The 16344-nt window shown below is 49.4% G+C and overlaps 1 protein-coding gene across 1 annotated transcript; it reads right to left on the bottom strand.

Annotated features, from left to right (window-relative positions):
• Positions 1-2362: 2362 nt before the first annotated feature.
• Positions 2363-15093, bottom strand: ACADS (acyl-CoA dehydrogenase short chain). The gene is made up of 10 exons (XM_006908623.3): positions 14963-15093; positions 13399-13550; positions 5107-5256; positions 4744-4855; positions 4131-4282; positions 3639-3809; positions 3419-3556; positions 3142-3237; positions 2877-2933; positions 2363-2722 (listed from the first exon to the last, which is right to left on the bottom strand). Exons 1-10 carry the CDS (start codon positions 15006-15008, stop codon positions 2570-2572), a joined length of 1227 nt encoding a protein of 408 aa, XP_006908685.1. The 5' UTR covers positions 15009-15093; the 3' UTR covers positions 2363-2569.
• Positions 15094-16344: the final 1251 nt, after the last annotated feature.

Genomic DNA, 16344 nt, shown 5'->3' with positions numbered 1-16344 from the left:
TCACTTATACCTCAATTTAAAAATAAAGAAAACAAGAACACAATGCTGCATGTCAAAAGCCAAAAGCCTGTTCTTTAGAAAGACGAAAATAATTAATAAACCTCAGATTTCTTAAGAAAAAGATCAAATACTAATTATTGAAGTCAGGAATAAAATAGGGGCTTCACTACACTATCACTGCCCAAAATACACACCATGAACCTAATCATGAAGAAACCATCAGACTGATCTAGACTGAGGGACAGTCTACAAAATAACCGGCCTGGATGCTTCAAAATGCCAATGTCGTGACAAACAAATTCAGTCTGCAAAACTGACCTCGAGAGAAAAACAAGAAAACTGTATTGAGACCTCTCAATTAAATGCACTGCATGATCCTGGACCTTGAAAAACAAATGCTATGAAAGACAGACAACTGGCCAATTGTCGGTGAAGTCTGTGGATGGACAGTTTACCCCGGGGAAGCTTCCCAACCTTGGTAACTATCTCTTTGTTGCGTGACTGTCTTTGTTCTTAGGAAATACATACTGGACGCAAAGGGACGTGATAAATAGTTCAGGTTCAAATGGACCTAGGGGCAGAGTTCAGCATTTAGTTCTCTGCTGGAGGAGCTTCAAGTAACAGAGGCCTGCTCCCTGCCAAAGCCGAGGGTTTGTGCTTTGACTCTCCTCCCAGGGGCAGACCTCTGACCCGAGAGCCTCTTGAAGCTCTCCAGAGGACCTTGGCTCAGAGCCTGGAGCATTTCAGCTATGAAATGGAGGACAATCTGGCCCTGAGGCTGAGGTTCTTTCCAGTCTGAGCCAGGCTCACCTGAGAAGCAGAAACCCAGCTGAGACTGCTGCTGGGGAACTGGCCTGCTCCCCGCACCCCTGTACCCAGACGTTCTCCCTGGAGGAACAGAGCGCCCCAGCTGGCTGTCTTCCGCCCTTCAAGGCCCAGACGCTTTTCAGCAGATAGGACAGGTAGGGCTGAACACCCAGCCAGGAGGAGCCAGGCCCTGAGCGGGGAGAGCTGGGTTCCCAGCCTGGCTGTCTCCACCTGGAACTAAGATTCATTTTGGCTCCCTCTGTGCCCCTCTGAGCCTCAAAGTCCCCTCCTCCTCCACACTACCTGGGAAGGGCCCAAAAACCACTTCAACCACCGTGCTGTTTCCTCATCCTCCTCTGGGCCAGGAGGGGTCACGGGGCCACCTGAACACCCACTTCCCTGCTGTTCCTGGGGGACGGTGACTCAAGGAGTGAGACCCTCATCTGCTTCCAGGTGGGACGAGTCAAACCTGGCTGCTCCTGGGGAAAGTCCTGAAACCCACCCCGCTCCCCCACCTTCAGCTTGCACCTGAACCCAAAGTGGGGACAGGGGCCCCCAGAAGCCCACAGACGGTGTTGGGGAGGCCTTACCTGGAGCAAGAGTTAGCACAGTTCACCCAGCCTTTGGCCTGCAGCCCAGGCGGCCTGACGACCAGAGCTCAGCGGGAAGCTGATACCAGCCCGCGCCCCCAAGGTGTCTCTTTAGCAGGAGGACCTCACCTGTGTGCCCCGCCCGCTCGTGGTGGATGGCAAGCTAGTGAGGAGCTCCTCTCCGCCCTGCAGGGGGCCCCTTCGGCTCTCCACGCTCAGCTCCAGAACACCCAAGGCCAGGCGCTGGTGGCCACAGGTGCACCGGAGCGTGGGAGCGAGCCTCTGGGTGGAGCCAGCGGCTCGAGGCTGCTTCCAGGGGCGGGGAGGGGAAGGGAGGCGAAACGCTGGGCGGGGCACATAAATCCGCACGTGGCGATGGCGCGCCTTGTTCGGCGGTGGTCATCTTTCCGTTGCCCACCTACCCTTCCTGCTCTGCAGAGGGCTGTCCCCAACTCCTTTGAAATCTTGTCATTGCTTTTTCCCCGCCTCCCTTTTTTTGTTTTCACTTCCAGCAGCTTCACTCACCTCATTGGGCCGCAGTGACTCAAAACGTGGGTTCCGGCTCCAGAGAGGTACCTTGGCCCCAAGCCAGCCCTGTTGGTACCATTATCATCTCCCTACCAGGCTCCGTGCTAGCTCCCTGGCAGCACCCAAATAATACGTGGAAAGGATGCTTTAAAGTCTCCACCTCCTCATACCGGGCCCTCTACAGCTTTGCTCCTCCCTGCCCTCCTCCTTCCTCCAGCCTGAAGGCTCAGTGGTCACCCTCCTAGACAGTCACCCAGGCCCACTGGTCCCAGCTCCTTATTTTCCTGAACTGTGTCAACCCTGCCTCCTGCTGGCGTTCTCCCAGGACAGAGAAGGACCCTCCTACAGTCAGCCACACACTCAGGGTGGGGTTTGTCAGAAAGCAGACTAAAGGACAATCTTCCCTCCCCAGCAGCCCCCAGGCAAGGACACGAGGCTAGGGGAACGGGTATGCTTTATTACTTACAATCAGTTCCCAAACTATGAATCAGACCACCCACCTGCACTCATTTATGTTTTATAAGGAACAGGTTAACGGTGCTTCTAATAATGACCGAGCCTCACAGCCTTCACAAGGCCTGAGAGAGCACAACTTCTGCTACTTTGAGGCCTGGTTACTCTGGCCCCCACCCAATCCTCAGGGCTCAGCTCTGGTAGCTCTTGAGCAGGTGCGACGCGATGACCAGCCTCTGGATCTCACTGGTGCCTTCGTAAATCTCGGTGATGCGGGCATCACGGTAGTGCCGCTCGACCGGCATCTCTGTCACGTAGCCCATGCCACCCAGGATCTGAATGGCCTAAGGTGGAAAGCAGAGGCTCAGGAGGGAGAAAGACGGGGGCAGGATCAGCTACCCATAAGGACCAGCGTGGGGAGGGGCAGCTGGCACGCACTCTGCTCTTCTACCTCGGGGCCCCGCACAGGTACCGCGGCCATGCACCCGGAATACTCACCTGGTGGCTGATGGCAGTTGCAGCTTCTGATGCAGCCAGCTTGGCCATTGCTGCCTCCTAATCACAGGGGATGGTGAGGTCAAAAGCTTTATTTAGTGGGGAGCCCCTAGCACAGGGCTCCTCAGCAGAGGAGGGCGCGGGAGAGCCTCCCCTTGGAGCAATAGGTCCACAGCCCCTAGGAACTGGGACCCCACTCAGACTTCTCCCTCAGTCCCTCTGCCCACCAAAGGGCCAATGCTTGGGGAGACCCCTTCCCCACAGGCACCTTGATGAAAGGCTTTCCATTATCCTTCAACATGGAGGCGCGCCAGGTCAGCAGCCGGGCACTCTCCAGGGCCAGGGCCATGTCCGCCAACTTGAACTGCAACAACCAGGCCCCAGCCCACCAGTCAGTCATTGCCCGTCCCGCCCTCGTGCTCCGCCCTCCCTCCAAGAACGGGACCCGGGAGAAAGGTGACCGCGGGAGAAGGTAAAAGCTTGTCTGCCGGAGCTTCCCTCTCTCCAGCATCCAGGCTAAGCTCCAGAAGTCTCCGCCTCCTTACCTGGATGCCCTGGAACTTGGTGAGGGGCGCCCCAAAGGCCTTGCGATTCATAGCATAGTTCACAGCACAGTCGAGGGCAGCCTGGGCGATGCCCAGAGCCTGGGCAGCAATGCCAATTCGGCCCATGTCCAGGGTTTGCTATGGGGAATGCCCCGGTCAGTGGTGGCCAGCTGGGCCCCAGGACCTCACCCTGGGGTCCCCGTCCCTGGGCTGGGCTCACCATGGCTATCTTGAAGCCCATTCCCGGCTCCCCCAGCAGGTTGTTCTTGGGGATGCGACAGTCCTCAAAGATGAGGTTGGCTGTGGACGAGGCCCGGATGCCCAGCTTGTCTTCCTTCTTCCCCAGTGTGAGCCCAGGTGTCGGCATGGGAACCAGGAAGGCACTGATGCCCTGAAAGGGCAGACAAACCCATTCAGTGACTTACCCAGATGTTGTCCTAGGCCACACCCCTTTCACAAACCACAGCAGACACCAACTCCAGTCCCTTCCCTCTGCTTCCCTCAAGACCTCTGGCCCTTACACCCTCTGCTGGCCCCTCTGGGGAAGGTGCAGACTCCAGCCCCAGGCCAACAGCAGGCGGGGAGGAAAAGCAAATGCCCCGAGGTGCCCCAGAGCAGACACGGATCCATCAGGCCACAAGGATTAAGATCTAGAAACTATGAAATGACTGCAGCACAGAGGTCTCACTGGCCCTCTCTCTGGGGTCCCTACCTTGTTGTGCAAGGCTCTGTTGGTGCTGGCAAAAAGCACGGTGGCTGAGGCCTCCCAGGAGTTAGTGATCCAGGCTTTGGTGCCATTCAGGACCCACGAGTCACCATCCTCCTGGGCAGTGGTGGAGGCGGCTCCTGCGTCACTGCCATTCCCTGCCCCACACACAGACTCAGAATCCAGCGCCACCTCCACCCCACCCCCACCCCCACCAAGGGTACTGCTGTCAACTCAGCAGGTAACCCAGCCTCAACTCCCAGCTGGTGAGCACGACCAGGCTCCAAAGAGTCAGGGTCTGGCCCCCGGGGAGAAAGCTCCAGGGTAATGCCAGCTCCTAAAGCTCTCAGAGCAAAGGGAGGCAGTGCAGCAGCTTGGCAGCTTCAGGCCAAAACCCGAAGGCCAAGTGCCCTGCCCAGCTCAGCTGAGGCGACCAAGTGCTCTTTGCCAGACCCACCCCCAGCTGCTCACACTGAAAGCCCATAAATTATGAGCAGCTGACCCAAACCAGCACAGGCCCTGGCTCCTGGCTCTCCCCTGGGGCAGCCCAGCTCCAGTCTGATCTGTCGCCCTGACTCTGAGGTGAGGGGATGGGGAGACCACTGACTCACTGTGATACCTGGTTCACTGAGGGCAAAGCAGCCAATTTTGTCACCGCTGGTAAAAGGTGTGATCCACTGCTGCTTCTGTTCCTTGGAGCCAAACTTCAAGATGGGCCCCAAGTAGAGGGACTGTGGAGGACAGAGGGGAGTGGCTGGAGACCTTCGAGCCCGGACACACTTGCCTGCCAGTGGACCCCACCCCAAGGCCTCCTCTCTCAGAGCCCTCGAAGGACCAAGTCCAGAAGAGGTCAGGGTCTGGGAGCCAAAAACTGGCTTTGCCCCAGATGCTGGGACACGTGGTTGAGTAACTGCCCACCCACAGAAGGCTCTCCTCCACCGGTGTGTCCCAGGGGCTCAGGAGCCCAGGAGGGGGAACCTACGTTGTTGACACTCATGATGGCTCCAGTGGAGGCACAGCCCCGGCTGATCTCCTCCATGGCGATGACGTACGCCAGATAATCGAGTCCGGCACCACTCAACTCCTCAGGGATATTGATGGCCAGAAGCCCAAGCTTGCCCATCTTCTTCACCTGGCCCCAGAGAAGGATGTCACGGCAACGGCAGCTGGGAGCCAGGGCCCACCGTCTCCAACCCCAAACCCTCCTGCCCGAGCCAGTGTCTGCAAAAACTCAGATCCTGTGGCCCCACCCACTCAGCCCATGATCCCCGAGTACAGACACTGAAGACTCAGCCTCAGCTGAGGTATGCATGGCAGCACCATTCGTTCAAGCCATCCTGCTCCCACACTGCACTGGCTCACCTCTGTCCGCAGCCACAACCAGTGAGCAGGCAGAAGGCGCAGGAAGCCTTCAGGGGCCTCCGAGGTTAGAAGCATAACAGCAGAGTGCCACAGTGACCTCTTTCAGTCCCTTAAGCACGCCACACCCCACCACAGGGCCTTTGCACATGCCAGTGACTGCCAGCAAGGCCCTTAATCAACTAGGTGTTATCTCCTCCTCCTCTTCAGATCTCAGCTCACCACCACTTCCTGGGGCTGCCACCTCTGCCCTCACTAAGTCAAACCCTACAATCACACAGTCTCGCAGCCCCTGTGCCTCTCCTCTGCAGTGCTTCTGCGGCAGGAATGTCACACCTGTCACTGTGCTCCTTTTGACTAAGGTCTTTCTTCCTGACCATGAGGGCAGAGACTGTGTGTTTTTGCTCCCTGTTATATTCCCAAGTGAGAGAATAAACGTATGGTAAGAGCTTGGGATTTCTGGTTTGAAATAACAGTAATAGTAACGGTGAATTACCAAGTTCCTACGTTATGCCAAACTCTGCGTAAGTGCTCTTTGTGTGTACTCTTTCATTTGAGTGTCTGTATGAGAAAGATGCTATGAGTCAACTTCATGTCACAGGTGGAGAAACCAGAGCCCAGAATCTTATCAGTGGTATGGCTGTGGTTGAAACCAGGCAATGACTCCAGGATTTTAACCAGCTCAGCACATAGCCCAGCTCTGCCCTTCTGAACTAAGACAAATTCCTTAACCTCTGTAAGCCTGCTTTCCACTTGAGAAATGTGGCCCAGAACAGAACCAACCTAGCTTCCAGAAGAAACAACGAAAACCAACTAGGGGAGCAGGGCTGGGGGAGAAGGGGCCGTTGGTTTTCATTAGCCCTTTTACGTATTTGATCCCAGCAAACATGATGTTTTTACTGTTCTGACTTAAAAGAAGCAGCTAATAAGAATGTTTATAATATTTTCTCATTTTTATCCAATTAATATGGCTTCTGTGGTTTAAAAAGTTTTATACCTCTTCCCCAAATACTACCTACCTCACAGAATTAAGGACTGAGACAATATAGATAAAATGCTAAGCCCAGTGCTTGGCACGAGTGGAGGGGTCAGCGAATGGGATTTATTATCATTTAGTGGCTGACGAGGTCTCATTTGGACAAGCGTGTGGCAGACAGGTGGTACCCAGGACTGCAGCACTTCCGCAACCAGCCGTGCTCATTAGATTCTGCCTTGAACTGTTCCCAGGGGGAACGACCTTACCTCAGAGTCTCCAGTTGCACAACACGAGTGGGGCAGAGACTTGTTTGCCTGGTGGCGCTGAGCTACTGACCCCACAAGTGCCGATCGAGCCCCACAGCCCCCAAGGCAGACACTGGGCCGCAGTTAGAGGGGAAGGAGACGGCCAGCAGGTGGGCAGCAGAATGACAGCCCCAAAGATGTCTGCGTCCTAATCCCCGGGACCTGCGAAGATGTCTCCTCGTGGGGCAAAAGAGACTCTGCTGATGAGATTAAAGATGTGACGTGAAGGGATTACTGTGGGTTATCCAGGGGGCCCAATGTCATCACAAGGGGCCTTATAAGGGAAATTAGAGGGAGACAGGAGAGTCAGAGAGGGAGAGGTGACGATGAGAGAAGAGGTCAGAATGACACAAACACTGGCTGGACGGGGGTCGCGAGCCGGGGAGTGCAGGTGGCCTCCAGCAGCTGGAAAGAGCAAGGAGCTGGGACTCTCCAAGTGCCACCAGAAGACACACAGCCCCGCCAACATCTGGATTTCAGCTCAGCGACACCTGCTATGGATTTCTGACCTCCAGAATCTGTCGAAAACAAATGTGTACTGTTTTGAGCCACTGGCTCTGTAGTAATTTGTTACAACTGCAATAGGAAACTAGTACACAGTGACACATGGGACTCAGGGCTCCTGGGGATGTGTCATTTCGAGAATCGCTAAGGAGACAAACATCTTGTGGTTCCCACACACCTAGAAGAAGCGGGGGGTGATCCTGCTCAGAAATACTGCATCATCTCAGTGGGCAGGAACCTACTAGAGGGTGGGGGAGTCGAAAGCAGAGTGTGTTTTATGCAGCACTGTGCTCTCAATGAGATCTGGGGACTTACAGAGCCCTGTGCCAGCAAGAGCATGGCCCCTTTCGAACAAAACCCTGTTCAAACCAATACTTATGGCAACTAACTAACCTGTCCTAGGGTGAAAATAATGTTTTAGTAGAGAATGCTGGGCCATATGCTACCAGGTATGGAAATATTCAGGTGTCCTATGATTCGTGCTCAGGTCTAGGCAAGAACCTCGCTGAAAGGCTTTCGCTGGTCTACCAGCAAAACAGACTGAGCTAAGAAAAAAAAAAAAAAAGACACTCCAATTATGTCAGCCTACAAGCACCATCTGACTTCCCTGGACACTAAGACACACCTCTTTCTCCTCTAGCTCTCCAGTATCTAACCTTGGAATAAATGACAGACTAGTCGATCGTCCTGTGACTCCATTTCATGCCAAGAAACAAAAAGGGAACCAAAAAATCTCAGGCAGAACAAGGATGACCCATCTTCCTTTTACGGATGGGAGAACTCATGTGGAGATGGTGCTCCTGACAGGACCCACGGAGTCAGGCCAAGTCTGGGCCACGTCTAGGTCACAAGAAAGCCAGAAGTCTTGCACTCTCCTCTCTAGGGAAGAACACCATTTGCCTCTGTCTGTCTTGACAGTTCTCACTGTGCTGGAAAAAACAGTTGTCGGAAGTCACATGAGGTCATGCACCACATGACCTCACTAGCACGCCTCATTCCCCACTCATCTCCCGCTTGGTTCTCGCCATCGGCATTTTCTTTTAAAACGTTTATCTCCATCAGGGGCAGCGACAGCATTTCCACTCACTGTCACTTGAGGACTGAACCAGCAAATTTCACGAGATGGGGTGCTGCCCTCAAATGATGGGGCTGCTCTACTTGGGCATGAACTCCTTCCCCCACCCCTGAGCTTGTATACAATCGCGCTCATCCAAGTGTATCAGTGACGGCTGGGGCTGTGTCTCCCAACCTTTCTCACTCTGGAATACATCTCTAGATTTCTGGCAATATGCCATGGCCAGTCACAGGAACATTCTAGAAAACAAATCGGAGATAGAAGCAATAATCGATAATGGTGGCAATGTACATTCACTGAAATGTAGCCTGAAAAATCCTGAAAGAGACCAGCAGCGAGAGACAGAGAGAGGGTGGCCTTGGAAAGAAGAGACAATATAATCAAAAAGAAGAAACCAAAAACAAAATGAAAAAAGGTGGGGGGAGAAAAAAAACGTGTCTAGTTGAATGAATCATTTCTGATCTAAGCAGGCTGATGACAGTGGCTAACGACAGCCAGGCTCCCTGGTACTTCAGCAAGAGGCCTGACCTTGAGAACTATCTCACAGGGCACCTCTTAGAGCTATCCACAATGGTCACTCTCGGTCCCCCCTTGTGTCTGTGAACCAGAAACCCAGACCTGCAACTTGAAAAGAGGCAACATCACTGACTAGGCCAAGTCTAGTGGTCTCCAAATTCCCAAGAGAAAATGTGAAAAAGGGCAAGATCCTTTTCTTAGTTGTGACAAACAGAGCAAGCCTTCAGTACTCGCTGCCTTCATATCTGGGAAACGTTTAGAGGGTCCTTCCTAGAAAAACAATGCTTCGAATCGCTTCTAAAACTCGGATTTTCAAAACAAATCAAATCTATCCTGAGTATGCCTGTACTCACTAGTGTCAAACTAACTCCCTTTAAAGAAGAACATTTCCAATTTTAAAAAAGAATAAGCATAGATCTGTTACCTGTAAAAAAGAAAAAAGAAAAATAATAACAATAAAATAATGAAAGGAAGAACATTTCCTAGCTTATTAAAGATTTGCTGCTAATTCAGGTAAAGAAACCCCGTGAGCCACCTCTAGTCGACCCCACTTTGTGCTAGTGTGTGCTACATGCTAGGACAATAAGGATATTCAAGATCACTTGATGGGTGGACCATGTGGTTCAATTCAATAAAATTCGGCAAACATTTGTTAAACGTCAAGCATGGTGTCCTGTTGAACAGGGAAATATGAGTATGAACAAGACCCCAGCCCCTGCCTTCAGGAAGCTGACCCTTTGAAGTAACTGTGATATAAGATGGACACGATAATACGATAAGCACAGCTAGAGAATTACAGACTATGGATGGAATGCTCCAGGGACAGAGAGCTGACTTCCAGTGGGGAGAAATGAGAGGGCGTGGCATTCAGGAGACATTTCCAGGATGGAATTAACAGGAGCCAGGGGGTATAAGGAAGAAAAAAGGGGTAGGACATGAGACGTTTTTATGTGGCTAACTAGGACACCTAGCCTACCTGTCACCTGAGGTAGGGGAAAAGAAGGAAGAGCAGGCTTTGCACCTGACATATTAAAGTTACACAAAATATTCACTAAGAAAAAACTGGGTTCCGTTTTATACATATAAATATACACATATTCCAGGCTGAGTCCAAAATTGGTTGGAAATACCATTCTATTTTCTATTTTCCTTTATAACAAAATAGATTTGTAAATTCCTAATCATTCCTTTCATTTTTCAGTTTGGCCCTAGAAAGACTAAAGTTCAATTTAAGTTATAAAACCATCCAAGTAAGCAAGTGGCACTAGCCTGCCACTTAATTCTTAGCCCACCCTCCTCTCAATTCTCCCCCGACCCTTCCTCCATAAATCCACTTTTTTTTTTTTTTTGGAGGGAGGGAATTCTTTAGGAAAAAATATTAGATATCATTAATCAAGCGCCTACTATAAGCCAGGGAGTGGCTCAGAAGTCTTTATCTGAGAGGATATTTACGAGGATATTGGAAATACCCCATCCCTATAAAGCAAGTAGGAAATTATCAAACCAGAAGATTAGTTAAGAGGAGGATGGTAAAAAGTCTGCTTTTTTGGCATCACACTCCTTGACTTCAAACTATACTACAAGCTACAGTAATCAAGCAGTATGGTATTGGCAGAAAAACAGACACACAACCCAATGGAATAAAACTGAGAAACAGATCCACACATATAAGGGCAACTAATTTTTGACAAAGGAGCCAATAACATACAGTGGAGAAAGGAAAGCCTCTTCAACAAATGGTGCTGGGAAAACTGGAAAACCACGTGCAAAAGAATGAAACTAGACTGCTACTTGTCACAAAAATTAACTCAAAATGTATTAAAGACTTAAATATAAGACCTGAAACAATAAAATACATAGGAGAAAGAAAAAATACAGGCACTAAACTTATGGACCCCATTGGTCTCAAAAAGGTTTTTGTGAACTTGATTCCAAAGGCAAGGAAAGTAAAAATAAATGAATGGGACTACACCAAATTAAAAAGCTTCTTCTGCAAAGCAAGAGACAGACCATCAACAAAACAAAAAAAGCAACCAACTGAATGGGAGATATTTGCAAATAATACCTCTGATAAGGGGCCAATAATCTAAACTATATAAAGATCTCATACAACACAACAATAAAAAAACAAACCAATTTAAAAACGGGCAAAGAACCTGAATGGACAGTTTTCCAAGGAAGACATACAGATGGCCAATAGGTCTATGAAAAGACAGATGCCCAACATCACTAGCTATTAGGGAAATGCAAACCAAAACGTCCATGAGATACCACTTCACACCTGTTAGAATAGCTATTATTAATAAGACAAGAAACAACAAGTGTTGGAGAGGTTGGACAAGAAGGAACGCTTGCACACTGCTGGTGGGAATGTAACTTGGTGCAGCCGCTGTGGAAAACAGTATGAGGGTTCCTCAAAAAATTAAGAATAGAGCTACCACAGGACCCAGCAATCCCTCTTCTGGGTATCTACCCCCAACATTTGAAAACATTTGTACCCCTATTTGCAGAACTGTTCATGGTGGCCAAGAGATGGAAACAATCAAAGTGTCCTTAGATGACTGGATAAAGAAGATGTGGTACATATATAAAATGTGGTACATATATAAAATGGAATAGTACTCAGCCATAAGAAAGGATGAAATATTGCCATTTGCAACAACACAGATGGATCTTGAGAATATTATGCTAAGTAAAATAAGTCAGACAGAAAAGGATAAGAACCGTATGACTTCACTCATATGTGGGACACAAAACCAAAAGGCAACAAACAAACAAACAAAACAAACAAACTCATAGATACAGACAACAGGATGGCGGTTATCAGAAGGGAAATGGGGGGTGGGAGGAGGACAGAGTGGGTAAAGGCGGTCAAATATATGGTGACAGAAGATTGGACTTTGGGTAGTGAGCATACAGTGGAATATATAGATGTTGTATTATAAAGTTGTATATCTGAAATTTATGATTATTAACCAATGTTACCCCAATACATTTAATTAAAAGAAAAAAAACCTGCTTCTACTGCCAGCCTTCTTACCCACAGCAAATCTATGTCTGTAATATTAATAATAATTTGAGGAAATAGAATAATACACAAAAAGTAGGTGATCGATCTGTCATTTGGCAGGAAAATCCCCAACACAACCATCTCTAGGACAACTGCTGTGGGCAAAGCACCTCTAAGCTGTTATTGTTTCTCAATGGCCTGTTTGCTTATTGCTATCCTCTACTCACAAAGGTACTGAGTTTTTTTCACATCTCAGTTGATGGCACTGAAAGACAAGGAAAGTGCCAGATGAAGTTACTCGAGCAGTGCGTGCTGGTACGGAGGACGCCCCTTCCTGCCACCTGGGCTGCTGGGACAACCACATGGATAGTGGATGGAGATGGGTTGTGGAGCCAGCAGACTTGGAGTGTCAATTCTAGCTCCACAGACCAGTAAACCCGGGGAAATCATTTAACTTCTCTGTGTCTCATTCTCAACCCTAATGAAAATAACAATAATTGTATTAACAGTTACCAGGCGCCATGAATTTGACATACATTATTTCACTTTAATCCCAGTAAGCATCCCATGAGGCAAAATGGAGATCAGATTCGCAAATGAGGATGTTCTTAGGCTTAAATGAGATGACACACGTCATGTGCTTAACACCTAAAAGTCGCCCAACTGATTTTGGTGCCCAGAAGGCCATTTGCCTACTTGGCTTTGAGCTCCGTGGGTATTCCCACAGTCCAGACACAGAGCCCAATATACCATCAACACACAACACTAACTAACTAGGAAAAGTGGTCACAGAGCCTAGAAGACATATAAATGGTGACCACAACTCTTGAATTCCTCAGACTAGAAAACAAGTAAGAGGCCAAAAAGGTTTACTGTGTCACCAGTTATTTATTCGACAAATATCTATTGAGTATTTACACCATGTGCCAGACATCTGGCAGTCCAGGGGATACAGCAGAAACATCTTAAACCTTTAATTACAGGTGGACTGAGGCAGATGGAAGAACGCGATGGCTCGAGAGGGAGCGTACTGACTGTGATCTCAGAAGACAGACTCAGGTTCAAGCCCTAGCTCTGCAGTTCATTGGCTCCACGACCTTGGGCACATTATTTAAACCTCTTGCCAATCTGACTCCCATCAACTGTACAACAGGGTATGTAACAACAGTACCTTCCCATCACAGGACTGTTGTGAGAAACAGATGAGCTGCTACTTCTCAAGCACTAAGAACAGTGCCTAGCACGCGGTAAGCATGCTGTAAGCGTGGGCTATTATTATTAGCACAATGTCTGACACACAGTAAGCATATCAACCAGCCACCATTATTACTGTGATTCTAAAAGTTAAATACTAAAAGCTATAGGCCTTGTGCTAGACAAGAAAGACCTCTGAGAATTTTCTGGGTCCCAGGACCCGTCTAAGGGTTCTTTCACTAGAGGCTCAGTGTGTGTCTGGCTGTAACTGTCACCATTCACCCAGGAGCCAAAGACAGACCTCTATTATGGGCTTTTGAGGTTGGTACTCTCACCTGAGCTGCTGGGAAGAGGTGTTCCTTGTCCACCTGGGCTGCGATGGGAACCAGCTCCTTCTCGGCAAAGTCCCGACAGGTCTGACGCAGTATCTGGTGTGTCTCCGGAAGTTTCACAGACTGGTAGACAGTATGTAATTGACGACAGAGAGCTGCCAGCAAGAGGTTTTGTGTTGTAGCAGTAGTAGTAGTAGTAGTAGTAGTAGTAGTAGTAGTAGTAGTAGAAGTAGTAGTAGTAGTAGTAGTAGTAGTAGTAGTAATAATAATAAATAATAATAATGTGATCCATTAACTCAGTGATTCTCCACCAGGGATGATTTTGCTCACCAAGGAACATTTGGCAATGTTTGGAGACATTTTTGGTTGTCACAGCTGAAGGTGGGAACGGTATTGGTATGGAGTGGGTAGAGACCAAGAATGCTGCTAAACATCCTTTAATGCACAGGACAGACCCCATGACAAAGAATTATCAGTCTATAGTGGTTACCAGAGGGTAGGGGGTGGAAGAGGAGGGAAGAGGTAGACAGGGTAAAGAGGATCAAATATATGGTAGCTGAAGGAAACTGGACTCTGGATGGTAATCACACACAATAGAATATATAGATGTCAAATTATAATGTACACCTGAAAATTATATAATTATTTTAACCAATGTTACTGCAATAAACTTAAATAAATAAAAATTATCAGTTCAAAACATCAACAGTGCTGCTGCTGAGAACTGCCGCACTAAATGCTTATTATGCTTGTTAAACACTTTGCCTACACTAGCCCACTCAGTCATCAATTAATGCCAATAGTAAGAGCACAGCTCTGTGCCCTTAGGCATAGATCTTAACTGCACTGAGACTCGGGTAATATAAAATGTGAAAATCAACAGTACCATCTGGGGGTGGGTGAATTAGAGATACTAACTGTAGCACTTACTACAAGGCCTGGCAGAGGCCGTAGCTGTCACAGCTGCTCCAGGTGGAAAGAAATGATAAGAGTTAACTAACATTACTGAGATGTTACCTACCAGGCATAGTACTAAGTGTTTTACACACCTTATGATTTAATCCTTACAACTCTATGGGAATAGTAATATATTATTGTGGCCGTTTTACACATGGGCCAACTGAGGCCGACACGGGCTGTCTTGACCAAGCTTACAGGTGCAGAGTGTGGGTTCAATTTCAGCCCTGGCTCTGGAGAAAGAATCTATATATTCTATTGTGTGTGATTACCATCCAGAGTCCAGTTTCCTTCAGCTACCATATATTTGATCCCCTTTACCCCTCTGCACCCTGAATCTTCCTGAATTCTCTGGGGGTGAAATAAAAGGAGGGACATGGAGATGTAGCCTTCTGAACTGGCTTAGGGGTGAATGTCAAAACAGGATCCAAGGGTCACTGCAGGCTGCGAGCAAACAAACTAGGGCAAAGGCCACGCGCGCGCTCCCTGAGGAGCTGCCGCTCACCGCCCATCCCTGACCTGTAGCAGGGGAGACCCCGCCGTGGGGACGCCCGCCGGCTCAGCCAGCCCCGCACCGCGGCCCCTCTGTGCGGAGCCGGGGTGCACTCACCTCTACGGACCGGGCCGCAGGCCCAGGCGAGGAGCACAGCAGCCATGGAGGACGGAAGACGCCTGCGATTCAGATTCCGGCTGAAGGGGGCGGGGCTCCGCGGGTCACAAGCCCCGCCCCTCAGGCCTTGAGGACGGGGCCTGCGCGTCGCTTCCCACCCTGGAGATAAAACCAAACTCTCCCGCGTTCATGAGGTCTCCGAGGTCGGTCCTCATCCGTTCTTAAAACTCTTCGATGGCGGGCCCCTCTCCACCAAAATCCAATTTCGCAGCCTAAAAAGCTCTATATGATCTCCTCCCTCCTCACGCCCACCATTCCCCTGCTGTTTTCGCTCCAGCCGCACTTGGCAGCTTTTCTCTAACACCTCTAGCTTGTTTCTGCCTCCGGGACTTTGCGATCACTGTCCCATCTGCTCCTCTACGTTCAGATCTCACGCACTGAGGCCTGCCCTGACCCGGAAGGCTAGTGTCTCTCCCCACACACTCTCCAAACGACGGTTTATTTAGCATCTGAAATCTTCTCCAGCCTTCCACTCGTCTGTCAACTCCACGAAGGGCAAAGGGTCGTCTTGCTCTGGTGCTCAATATTTAGGCCCAGGAAATTGGGTTGCTGGGAGGGAGATTTTCCCCCCCAGAGGTTGTGAAAGTGGGGCAGCGCTGCTACTTCCCTGTGCCACTATAGTCCCATCTGTCTCACTCCCAACTGTGGGACAGAGCCCCTTAGGAGCTGGGGCACTGCCACCTAATGCCATGCATTTGGTCCTTAGCATCCTCCTCAGGATGCCTTCACTCTGTTCAAGAAGCTATGGAGATTTCACTTGCCTGGCAACAGTTTTCCCTCAGCACAAATGTGAATCAGACATCTATCTACACCGTCCCACACACTCCCACATCCCTCCAGCTGCCTTCCCCCCAACCCCCCGTAACTCTGCCTGGTATCTGTCCTTAGCACTGACCCACATGCCAAGAATTGTCTCCAGACAAGAGGTTCTACTTCCTGGAGATGATCAGCCAAAAGACACAGCAAAGTTCTTAATGTTACCTTTCATTAGAGATGAAATGCTTACAAACTTAAAAGAAAGCCTCTAATCCCCAGTACTTTACAAACGAATGACTGTGATTGACAAATACTCTGAGGTCTTCTTCACCTTTCCATCACCAACCCTGGGTGGAAGAAAAGAGGGAAAAGCAGGGGAAAGGGGGAAATAGTGAATGGTATCTGTGGGCAGAGGCCAATAATTGCTTCAGGTACCCCAGACCATCTAAACCAGACATTTTAAAATTGTATCATTTGTGACCTTAAACATGTCCATGTCTTATAGTAAAGGTACATGAGTTTTCCAACAGATAAAAATCACATTTACAAGGGGCTGGGGTAAAGGG

Source organism: Pteropus alecto, unplaced genomic scaffold (genome assembly GCF_000325575.1).
Source record: "Pteropus alecto unplaced genomic scaffold, ASM32557v1 scaffold113, whole genome shotgun sequence".
Taxonomy (NCBI): Eukaryota; Metazoa; Chordata; class Mammalia; order Chiroptera; family Pteropodidae; genus Pteropus; species Pteropus alecto.
This window is presented reverse-complemented; position numbering and strand designations above follow the sequence as displayed.